Source organism: Cebidichthys violaceus, unplaced genomic scaffold, assembly GCF_023349555.1.
Source record: "Cebidichthys violaceus isolate CVI_PGR_0920_01 unplaced genomic scaffold, fCebVio1.0.p SCAF_62, whole genome shotgun sequence".
NCBI lineage: Eukaryota > Metazoa > Chordata > Actinopteri > Perciformes > Stichaeidae > Cebidichthys > Cebidichthys violaceus.
The window spans coordinates 357,413-369,725 of NW_027176839.1; the positions used below are offsets into that span (position 1 = coordinate 357,413).

General features: G+C 41.2%; 1 protein-coding gene across 2 annotated transcripts; it reads left to right on the plus strand.

Annotated features, from left to right (window-relative positions):
• Positions 1-1,342: 1,342 nt before the first annotated feature.
• On the plus strand, positions 1,343-11,952 carry lhx2b (LIM homeobox 2b). 2 transcript variants are annotated; one of them, XM_068734289.1, is made up of 5 exons: positions 1,343-2,362; positions 3,743-3,945; positions 4,640-5,010; positions 7,868-8,073; positions 11,001-11,952. In XM_068734289.1, exons 1-5 carry the CDS (start codon positions 2,180-2,182, stop codon positions 11,289-11,291), a joined length of 1,254 nt encoding a protein of 417 aa, XP_068590390.1. In that variant the 5' UTR covers positions 1,343-2,179; the 3' UTR covers positions 11,292-11,952. The 2 variants fall into 2 exon arrangements, with proteins under 2 accessions (XP_068590390.1, XP_068590391.1); XM_068734290.1 differs by having other exon boundaries at positions 4,643-5,010.
• Positions 11,953-12,313: the final 361 nt, after the last annotated feature.

A 12,313-nucleotide genomic window follows, 5' to 3' on the forward strand; every position in this document is an offset into this window, starting at 1 on the left:
AATTGTCAGGAGGTTAAATGTCTGGACGGATTTCCTTTTAAATCATTTAAAACTATAACTATAACTTAACTATTTGAATTGACTTCAGTTTTCATACAACAAAAGCCAGAGCGGTGATGTGATAACGTGTCGTTTTTTTCCCACACCGCTGTAACTGCCGTCTTTTGTGCGAGATCAAACCTCTCCTCCCGGTCCTCAAAACACGACTCTCTCTCTCTCTCTGATGACGAAGTCCACTTTCCCCTCCCAATTAAGAGCAGAGAGCTAATTAGAATGAGCGGATCCGAGATCAGTTCAGCAGCCTCGCGCTGCAGCCCCGCTGCTGAAGCAAACTGCTCTGTGGTGGAAAACACAAGACCGAAGCCGCTGGTTTCAGATGACATCAGATGACAGAGTTCAGGAGATGGAGCTCTTTCTGTGGGATAAATAAAAACAGGATGAATGATGCTGGAGCCAAAAGGATTCTGACGAATTAACACTAAATTGAACAATCCCACTAATGATGCTCCTAACGATACAATTCTCCAATTCACGTGTTTTCTTGATTCGATCTAATTATCTCTCTAGACTAAAGACATTTGAAGGCCCTTGCCTTTCGATCTTGCGATCTTTATATCAAAATAAAGCTTTTCATGAGTTCTGACTTCGACTTAGCCCGATTTACCTTTCAGATGTTCAACATTAGGTCAAATGTGAAATGACAGGAGGAAGTCAAAGTTTGGATACAGTTTACGAGAAGCTAAATGATCTAAACCGTTTAACTGGCTGTCTTTTGTGGTGTTGTTGTTTGTCGTTTTTCAACAAATAAATCAGAATTAAAAAATGGGATTAAAAAGTTTAACGCTGTGAGTCTTCATTCGATGGCTGATTTGAGGGACTTCGTGGCGTTGAGCTCAGCCCTGCAGGTTCTGTGCAGAACCCCTCAGTGCCATGGAGAGGCTGTGAGCAGCAAACCGTGCGGGGCTGTGTGGAACCCTGTCTCTGCGTCACATGAGTAAAGGTCCCAGCGGACCTCCTCGGTGCGCTCAGACAGACCGACGGCTCCAACAGCTCCGAGGACTGACACGCTGTCCTGCCCTGACTCTTCTTCTCTTTCTTTAAAACTGACCTTTCTGACTGCAGCTCCGGACAGACAGATACGGTTGGTCGGTGGTCGGTGCGTAACGGTCGCAGAGGCACTGCCGCTTTTTCAGACCGGTCGGTAAAAGTATAGTCAAACAGTTTGGTGGCGGCGGAATAGCCAATGAACATAAATGGTGCGTCGTGACGCAACAGGGCCCCGTTGATAAGGAGCGGAGAGTCCAACCGGGACTTGAGAATGAGGTTTTGGGGGGCCAGCAAACACTCGCCTATCATCAGTCAACGTAAAGCCAACTCCTCCTCTTCTGCTGTTACGCACATGTATACAGCCTACTTGGCAAAAGACAAAACATTCACCAAACAGACTACTGTACAGGAAAAGCGCTTCTCTCAGACGCCCGGCGGGATTTTATAAAGCAAAGGCTGCGCGGCTGTGTTTTCTATTTTTCTCTGAATAACGAAAGTAGTTTGAGCGACAAAAATCAGCTGCTGTAGCATCAACTTGGACTGTTGAGCCTGGAGGAGGGGAGGACGACTGTCAGCTTTTTGGGACATATCTTTTTTTGTTCTTTCTGACTGTGATGTGTTAGAAGCCTGCTGCCGGCTTTTGCAGTGCCAGTTGTACAGAGTTACTTATTGTTCTGCAGAATAAGGAAGATATTTGCCAATGCCTTGCAGACTGACGAAATCCTGAAATATTACTCCCGGCGAGGAGGAGGCATCGGCGATACCCATGCAGCGGGGGCTTCCATAGTTGGTATGTTTATTCATAGTAAATATAAAGGAAAATATAGAAAGAGCAATTGATAGCGAGAAAGAAATAACATCACACCTGAGAGAAAATCGATTCCAGTCAGAGAAACGAAGTCTGTGCGCTTATTTATGAATTAATCATAGCTTATTAATAATGAGAGCTGCAGAGATTCGGATAACGGTTTCCATTGGCAGATGAGACGTAGTGTGGAGAACACGTGTCCAATTTTTCCCTCATATTTTTTCCTCCCTAATCTGGATTTCTCACTTGTCACGGCAAGAAAGGAAAACCTTTAAAAAAAGCAATATTTTTTGAGTGGCGTTATTGCGCAGATTTTTGCCTCTGATGGACATCTTGGCTTGCAGATCCGAAGAGAACAGTTATAATATCCTCCCCTCTGCGGCAACGATGCTTTTCCATGGCCTCCCTGGAGGCGACGTGCACGGTGTGGTGGAAGAAATGGACCGGAGAGGAAAGAGCGAGTCAGCAGCCATCAGCTCGGCCATCGATATGGGGGAATCAGAGACGGTAGGAGACTTTCCTTTGGCCCTCTCGGCTCGTTAGCGAAGGCAGCATGGCAGCCTGGAAACATGTGACAGTGGCTGCACTCTTACAGCTCCAAGCATTGTGATACACTTCTGAACGCTTTTTACTTTTAATTCACGTTGAAAAACGGGCCAACAAATGCCCGAGCTTATTTTGTAGTTGCTCTTCGCTCTTAAACTTCCTTCACAAAGGCCTGCCACTGTTTAATCTAAACTTCGTTTGTCCCAGAGAAGTTCCAACTGGACCCAGAGCTGAGAAAGCTACACAATTATTCATAAAGAAAAAAATATGTTTTAAATTTAGCAATTCGTTTATTTAATTGTGCCTTCTTGATGCATTCAAAACATACAATAAACATGAACAACACAGCGCATATTCTATGGCTCACAAAGCAAAGCTATATATATATATATATATTTAACAGACCCTATTTGGAGTTTCTTTTATAATAACAAGAAAAAACGAAAAGTAGCGTTAGATTATTATTCTATTTATTTTTTTACACTTGTAACAATTAAATTAAAATGCATAATTCTAAAGGTTAGAAAGTTCAATATTAATTCTTAAATACGCCGCAATGAATATGAAACGAGAGAAGATGGGATGGAGAAATAATGCTATTTTCAATTCAGCTTCCATCTTCTGTTGCAAATTATTCGTGGAGGGCGTGCGCGTGTGCGTGCACCTGTGTGTGTCTATTTTGCAGGCCTCTCGAAAATAACATGAAATGGCAGTCCCCTATCATAAACCTGTGTTTGTTATTGCATCTTTAATTGACATCGTTATTATTTTCAGGAGAAATTAACAGCACAGATACCACTGATACAATAACACATATTTCATAAGAACATAGACAGAGGGTACATGGTTCTTAAGATGTTACATGACTTCAATAGGGCTACTTGTTTTCTTTTAATCTGCTGCTATACGTTCAGCAATATGACAATGGATTTTTAATTCCTTACACTGTGGTCTTGGAGGGGAGTTTGCGTTGTCCTTTTCTTACTGGTTGCATTTTAATATCATTATAATGTTGATGTCTATTTATTGAGGTTGTTGAGACAAAAATACAGTTTTAAACTTCAACAATATGTCTTTATAATATTTCTAAAATCCCCCCATGTGGTGGCTGTGGCGGCCCTCTTTAGTGAGGCTATAATTGATGATAATATTCTATAGCGAATACACTGATCCTCTACTTGCTCAAGACTTTATAGTATATTAATATTATTATTATTAATGTTGTTATTGATGAAGCCATGTTAGCACGTCTTCATGTTAGGCTATCAGGATGTCATACAGAATTGTTTATTCCGACATCATGTCCCATGACGCTGTGTCCTCGTGCCTCTCTCCGTGCAGTCCATGCCGTGTATGACCGCCGAGCGCGTGGCTCTGTGCGCGGGCTGCGGCAGGAAGATCGCGGACCGCTACTACCTGCTGGCAGTGGACAAACAGTGGCACATGCGCTGCCTCAAGTGCTGCGAGTGCAAACTCAACCTGGAATCTGAGCTCACCTGCTTCAGCAAGGATGGCAGCATCTACTGCAAGGAGGACTACTACAGGTAGGAGGGCGAGCAGGGCCTGGAGCTCCACGCTCCGTCCACCACACGGTGTTTAGGATTCAAAGAGCTAAATGTGTGTCGGAAATGATTGTTATCGTGGCTGGTGAAGATACTGTTTTTAAAGTTAAAGTTACACCACAAATTACCGGGGATGGAATTAAATAAAGAAACAATGTCAATGCAAAATTACGTCAATAAAATCTTTTTTGTGGATTTGGTTCTAAAAATTCTAAAAAGTTTCATTCAAGAAAAAAAAACACGATTTATACATAGTCTTTCTCATAGCTTCTTTCCTGATAATATGAGTTTGTACACTATTTGTGCACAGCTGATAGCTGATATTTAGTGCCATAATGCACTATCTATATTTTATCCAGATATAATCCACGTGTTTCTCTCACATGTTGACAAACGGAAAGAAAAAAAAAAGAAATAGGATTGTTTAAACTAACAATATCTGGGCAAAGTTATAATTTCATTAAATTGCAATATCGCCAAATTGATGCAAACTATCATCCCAACTTTAAGGTTTGATGTGAATTCACATCATTAGTAAGAAAAGTTTCTTAGAGCACTGTTTCTGAGTGCGTAAAATCTGAGAGAGTAGCATGCAGTTCTGCCACACTGGACACACCAGCAGCAGTCCGCAGGGCTCCGCGTCCAGCCGCTGATGAGGTTTCTGTGTTGTCCGCAGAAGATTTTCGGTGCAGAGATGCGCTCGGTGCCACCTGGGGATCTCAGCCTCGGAGATGGTGATGCGGGCCCGAGACCTGGTCTACCACCTCAACTGCTTCACGTGCACCTCCTGCAGCAAGATGCTCACCACCGGGGACCACTTTGGCATGAAGGACAGTCTGGTGTACTGTCGGCTGCACTTTGAGACTCTCATCCAGGGAGAATATCAGACACATTTTAACCACGCGGACGTTGTCCCGCACAAAGGCCTGGGCCCGGCCAACACGCTTGGACTATCCTACTTCAACGGCGTGGGGACAGTGCAGAAAGGCCGGCCCAGGAAGAGGAAAAGCCCTGGGCCGGGCGCCGAGCTGGCTGCTTATAACGCAGGTAAGAAGGATTTATAATGACGGTAGTTAATCTATTGACACGCTAAGAAATGCAGACAGTTCAGAATAAATGCATGTCATTCATGTATATTTCGTGTTTGATCGTGTTGTGGTGCTGATTTTACCTCAAAAACAATGATTCATGGTCGAACACGTAGAATAGAAAAAGAAACATAAAAAACCACCGCAGCCATATTGTAAAGTAAATGTTGCTCCATCGTTTTATTGAACAGCCTCAGCGTGAATACGAACTGATTGAGAGCGACAGCTTTCCTTAATCAAACACCTTTTGAACAGTCCTATAACGGCTCACATTGTGTGTGTGCTCTCCTCTCCGATAACTTTATCATAACTTCATCATTATGGCTTTTACTCTCTGTGGTTTTATACATATTATTTATACAAGCAGTTTATAATGACTTTATCATAACTTTACCACAATAACGACAGACCTAGTTTTTAAACGCGCTACGGTGTGTGTGTGTGTGTGTGTGTGTGTGTGTGTGTGTGTGTGTGTGTGTGTGTGTGTGTGTGTGTGTGTGTGTGTTGTATTGTGCTAAATAGCAGTCCTACTGCATTACTTACATTTTTCTTTAAAGTTCCTTTAACCTTCCTGTTGAAGACTTGTGTGTGCTTGGCGTTATTTGTGTCAGCATAGGATCTTCCATCATGATAGTCTGTATAGCTTCAATTGAGCTAACCGTTTCTGTCAAAAACAACAGCAGCATGTTCACGTTGAGGCCAAACAGTGTGCATGAATAAGCCTGCAATAGCCACCAATAAACAAAGAGAACAGCATGCAGGCCAAGTGAGGCCAGGCAGGACCAAACCAAGTGGCCAACTGAGAGACAATAAAAGTGTAAAACTGTAAAATGAGAAGAAAAGAAAACAAGAACACAAATACATTGTGGCCATATAGCATTTCTTGTAAATTGAACTTTTCATACAGCTTCATAGGATTTCATTAGGTCAATGAGCTGCAGCAGTCTTAATCTACATGGAGTCAAGGCTTTTCTAAATGGTGAACGTACAAATAATCACGTCATTGTTGGTGGTTTGTAGTCATGTTCAGTTTCGTCAATCTGGTATTAAAAGTTTTTTGATGTTCTGGCTATAGACATTGACACGCACACACACACACACACACACACACACACAGTACTGGAGCCTTTTTGCATTGCTGGGTCAGACTGGGTGTGTACCAGATAGATCAATGTGACATGATGATTTATTCACTGGAGCAAGAAATACAAGAACTTTCTTATGGCAGAACTAGCTGACTGGAATCTCACGTTTTTTTTTTTTAACTTTTGTTAATTAATCTTTCTAATTATTCACATAAGAATAAATTTGATCACAAACTATTCTCCTTTCTCAAAACTTTTTTTTTTCAGTCAATAAGCTGCAACAGGTGAAATAATTATATTCCCACTAGTTTCCAATGCAACATAGCTTCTTTCCTTTGGTTTTCTGAATCAAGTGATTGGTCTTTGAAATAGGCAGCATCACTTTCTATATTTTAATGGTGCCACTTTTTTATTTTTGGAATTCATGATACAATTTAGGTTGCTCTGAAATGATTTCACCTATTAGTGATGGACTTTGCTTCAAGAAAGTACTGTCTTTATTTCATCATGAAGCCACGAGGAAGAAAGGAAGCCTTCCTTCAGAAAAATAAATTTTTACTCTGAAGAAGCTAATATAGCTTTTTGTCATTGTGTGTATTTAGTAAAGTAACTGAAGTAAATTATATTGAAGCAGAATCAGTGGAGTGAAGAGGCAGTGCGCCCTCTTCTGTTTGCAGCCAGAAACAACATCCAAGCTTCACCTGAGTGCTCACATGAGAACATGTGGCAACCTGAAGCAGCATGCAGCTCTCAGATGGTATAAACACTGAGAATAAGACGTTGTGTGTGAGGAAGAGGACACAAGCAGGAAACAGGCTGCTTTTTTGTTAAAATGCTGCAGCATATGCTTTGGCCAGAAAGCAGCATTTGTTCTGCCTGGTGTGTATGGGCTAATTAAGTGAAGTGTTATTCTGATGGTTTTCACTCACTTCATATTCATCATTTGCGTTCTGATATTGAACACGAACTGTTATGCATGCAGCAACACTTTGAAAATTGCCAAGAAATTTGCAGGCTGGGACACATACATGTGTGTGTGTGTGTGTGTGTGTGTGTGTGTGTGTGTGTGTGTGTGTGTGTTTGTTTGCTGAAGCCAGGCTAGCACCTCCTCCATAGAAAGACATGTAGACAGGGACAGACAGACAGGGACAGACAGACAGACGACGTGCAGAGAGGAGGAGGATCTACAGCTGGAGGAAACAGCTGTCAGGTCACAGTGTCTTCTTGGATCAGATTTATTTTTATAGATTTAAATGAAGAAAGAGAATCTAGATTGAAATAACAACATTTTTAACATGGGAAAAAGCGATATGCACAATAATAACCAAAAAATTAAGAACAAAATTAACCCTTAACATTTTCTTTTTTCTTTCCTCCACATACAATATATTGCACAGACATTTGCATTGCACCTATCTCGCTGATGCACATAGACGCATGTGAGGTCGCTTGATAGTTTTTGGACATTTATTGATTTTCATGGGCGATGAATGGTTTTTTATGCATTACCAGATGTATTATTAATAAATATACTCACTAGGTTTGAAATGCAGAACATTATTTCAATGTGACACATTTGGAGCTGCGTCTGTGCTCTTAAAGATTGAATACTCTTTGATTACTGGGGTCATGAAATGTTTAGGACCTTAAAATGGGGTCCGAAACATAAGGAAAGAGAGGACTAAACAATGACTAACCAGCCCTTGTCTCCTGTTCCCTGCTGGCTCGCAGCACTGAGCTGTAACGAGAACGACGGAGAGTCCATGGACCGAGACTCACAGTACAGCTCCAGTCAGAAGACCAAGCGCATGCGGACTTCCTTCAAGCACCACCAACTGAGAACCATGAAGTCCTACTTCGCCATCAACCACAACCCAGACGCCAAGGACCTCAAGCAGCTTGCCCAGAAGACGGGCCTTACCAAGCGGGTCTTACAGGTAATTACAACAGCTAGTTTCCTTTACTCAGGGGAGGAGACAAATGCAAACAAGGGTGCAGGAATTTGACTTGTTTCCAAGTGTAAAATATATGAAGTGAGGTTTTCCTGACAGAAGCCAAATCAGATGCTTTATTTCTAGATAGTGCTGTTTTTCATTGCAGTGAAATTCTTGGAATACAAGCTGAACAAAAAGAAGAAAAAAATGTATGCTTTCTTTTCTAACCTTTTTTCTTAATTAAATAAAAACAAAATCACAGAATCAGAAATAAAATGAAAAAGCTGCATTGAAAGGCAGTAGATATTTTAATTTCCTCAAGGGAAAAAAAAACTGCTAAAAGTCAACGTGTGTTGAAATTAGAATACAAAATTACCTGGGAGTAAAAAGAAAGTCATAAAAACCAAACAAATTGCAATCTATTTCAGTGGACGATGTGATGTTATGATGAGGATTGAGGGATGAAAATCCAAAAGCTCTGTAGTACACGCGAAGAAAGACGAAGCACACCAGAGCGTTTGATTTCCACAAAAGACGACAGCAAATTATCTGGGGGACTGAGAAGAAGAAAAATGAGACAAAAAGGTTTCTGAATCAAATTTTTCCCTGAGAAGGAAAAAAAATAAAAAATCATCCCGCTGCTTTAATTAACGCTTGCAGAAAACAAAGCAGTCGTTTTGCTTTGATGCGTTTGAGTTTTCATGCCTGTTATTCCGGTTGAAGCGCCCAGTTCCCATGGCTCCGTCATGATTCCAGCATTAACGCGCTCAAACACTCGGCTCAGTGCAGACTCACCACATCTCAGATACTACTTTTTATTATTGAAAAAGAGAGCAAAGATTAAATGTAAAAAAAATGTAATTCAAAAATGAAAATAAACATCAGGGGACAATGAGGAGCAGGCTGCTTGTTCTAAAATTGGGGTGCAGGGCCCTCTTGAAAGGGTTCACAGGGTCCTCAGCAAAATGAGGAAGAAACCATTAATTTCATTGCCATTGCAAATATGATACTCTGACTCTATGACAGCTGCTTTTATCCCAATACTCACTTTTGTCTGTGGCTACTGCTGTTTTTTCTCCATGACTAGCCATAAAAAGCAAAGGCTTTTATAACGTTTGCACACAGAGCGCCCTGGCGTTGTGTTTTTAAAGGTTCTTTTTTCATTGACTCCAGTGTGAGCATCTGCAAACAGACTTTAAACCTACTTTAAACCAGACACAAGGACATGCTCACTGGTGTGTGCTCTTAACTAATTTTACACGGCTTTGTGGAATATTTGATTCTGATTGGTCAGTGATGGCAGTCTACGGTCTGTTAATTTCTGTATAGCAATTGCTACAGACACATTTCTCCAGAAACAGCGAGAGGATTATTTTTTTTCGCAGAAGGAACCAAATTATTTCTAACTCAATAATTTGGGTCAAATTATTGATTACTTTAATAAGTAGCGAAGTAATAAGTGAGGGATAATGTACAGCGAGCCGGTCATTATCGTGAAATAAACACCTTTAAGGTGATTCAAGATGCCCCTGTGAGGGCTCGCTGTACATAATTCCTTACATAGCAAATAGAAAGAGTGGGGTTGGAGATAATGTGGGTCTGGTGGGGTTCATAGATAGTTTCTCACTGCCTCTAAAATTGTCCCATATGAGTGTTTTCGTTTGTTTGGGTTACGGAATTATACAAGCCACAAGCAGCAGCCTCTTGGGTGAAAGTCCTGTGTTAGCTTGGGCCACCCAGCCACCCTGACTGGAATTTGTCGCTTTTTATACTACATTACCTAACTTCCTCCTTGGCTCGTGCCACATAGAGTGTGACAGCTAATGTACAGTGTTTTGTACTTAATGCTTTTTTTCTGAAAGGGACTCTGATGAGAGGTTCAAATTAACCAAAAAAAACAGTGATCTGTGGAAACATAAAGCTATGTTTTATTTAAGCATTTAAACAAATGATCTTTACCTCAAACCACAGAGTCTGAGACTGTGAGAATGTGTTGTTCCCACCTCTCCGGCAGCCTTAGGTGTCCATTAATTTTACCACTGTGTCAAAAATTAAATTAGATGACTTGAAACATGCTTGAGGTACAGTAGGTTAATCCATAAGAGTGAGCATCATGTCTGCATTCATGAGTGTCACTTGTATTATTGATATGTGCTGATGCAGTTGTAAGTGAGGACTGAGCATAGACATAATGTTGTGTGTGTATACTGTGACAAATGTTTCCATAGTGTTTGGTCTGTAAGGGAATGGACTGAAATCAATGCGTGGAAGGAAGTAAATGTAACAGCATGCTCAACAGAAATGGTTGGCAGCTTTGTCTAAATGATTGTAGTGACTGGACTTAAATATGCAAAAGCGCAGATGTGGTCAGTTAACAAAGTATTGTTAAAAAAATCCATGTTTAAAGGGCCAGTTCAATAAAATAAGACAAAAACATTTTCTAACTTACCTCGTATTTATCTGTCCACGTTTACGTCTACAATACAATGGAGGTGAGTGGAACTTACAGCTCCGGAAAATTACGTTTGTATAAATTAACACCAATATGTCTTTTCAGAAATGTGTCTTCTTTATTCTTGATAATCCACAGATTTTGCAGTTATCGTTGGAATGTACTGTGTAAGAAATCATCCCTGTGGGTTATCTAGAGCAACAGTGAAAGAGATGCTTCTGCAGAATATTTTAACTGGAAAGCTTCATTGCTTTGAGTTCAACAAATGGTGGAGATATTTATCTCAAAACCTGGGCAAATAAAACATAAACTGCATGGTGATAGGTAAATCAAAAATCTAGCTTTTGTGTACTGTAGGTGACTTGAACCTTTAACAACCCTGCTAAATGCTTTGTTAAATGCTAAATGCTAAAAGCTACTATAAGACACGGTTTCAGAAATAATTGACATGATGGATTTTGTTGTTTTATTCTGGCAGGTCTGGTTCCAAAATGCTCGGGCCAAGTTCAGGAGGAACCTACTGCGGCAGGAGAGTACCGGGGTGGACAAGGCATCGGACGGCTCCACGCTGCAGGGCGGGACGCCGTCGGGCCCGGCCTCGGAGATCTCCAACGCTTCCATGAGCCCCTCCAGCACCCCCACCACCCTGACAGACTTGACCAACCCCACCATGCCCACTGTCACCTCCGTGCTCACCTCCGTGCCAGGCGGCATGGATGTCCACGAGTGCCGGAGCCCTACACAGACCACGCTGACCAGCCTCTTCTGATGGACGGAGCCACCTTCACCACAGCCTCACCGCTCCCCCTCCCCCGCCATTTCCGCTCCACCCTACTGGATCTAAAACTGAGCACTGTTGACTCCTTCGATTAGAAAAGAGAAGGTAACGGAAACATTAAAAAAATAATTTCATTTTGCTCTGAGCCCATTAGAGACTATTTGCATAGTGAGGCGGCCGAGCCTTACAGATGGGACAGTTGTCGTTATTTTGATGTTGTTGTCTTGTCGAGAACTGAGGAGACTTGATTTGCATTTTTCAATGTTTACAGAAAGGGACTGCGGGAAAAAAGAAACTGCTTAATTTTTAATTCATTCATTTTTCCAGCACAGTATTTATGTTGTTGTACAAGAGTCACTGTTAGAAGGATTGTAAAAAATCTTTTTTGAAAATCTGAGATTAAACACAGGTTACAATATCCTACGACTGCCATGTGCCTTACAGTCCATTCTATCTGAACTGTTGTCAGAAGTCGATCACGATCAGACATGAATGATCAACTCGGAAGAGAGTATAGGGGGAATGACTTATTGCTTGTGTGTGTTTGTGTGTGTGTGTGTGTGTTATGGTTAGCTCCATTTTTTGTTTGTGTGTCCGCACATGTGTTTACTTACATTGATAAACATTCTGCTTTGATTTCAAATTGTTCCATGTTCCTGGTGAGTTACTAATTATATTTAATATAGTTTAATAAGAATAATTAAAGTAATTATTCTCTTCGTCTAGAATCTTTTTCCCCACCTTGTCAGGAAGCAAATTTAAGGCCTTTACACACCGGGAGCGTCTTTTTGTGTTTGTATCGCACAACATGTTTTTTTGTCATAAATGCTTTAACACCAATTCAGCAGGTTGTGCAGAACGGGTTGAGTTGCACCTATATTGATAAAACAGCAACACAGAGGCATTCATTCGTCCCCCGTTGTGTGTAAAGGCCTTTAAGCAGAGTTGAAAGCTGCTGTACATGAGGACACAGTGTTTATTCTTTTAGTTAAGTGCACCGAACACATGCAGGT

Coding starts and splice junctions, on each gene's coding strand:
- lhx2b (XM_068734289.1), top strand. CDS start 2,180: ATGGACATCTTGGCTTGCAGATCCGAAGAGAACAGTTATAATATCCTC. Junction 2,363..3,742: donor ATATGGGGGAATCAGAGACG/GTAGGAGACTTT, acceptor CTCTCCGTGCAG/TCCATGCCGTGTATGACCGC. Junction 3,946..4,639: donor TGCAAGGAGGACTACTACAG/GTAGGAGGGCGA, acceptor TGTTGTCCGCAG/AAGATTTTCGGTGCAGAGAT.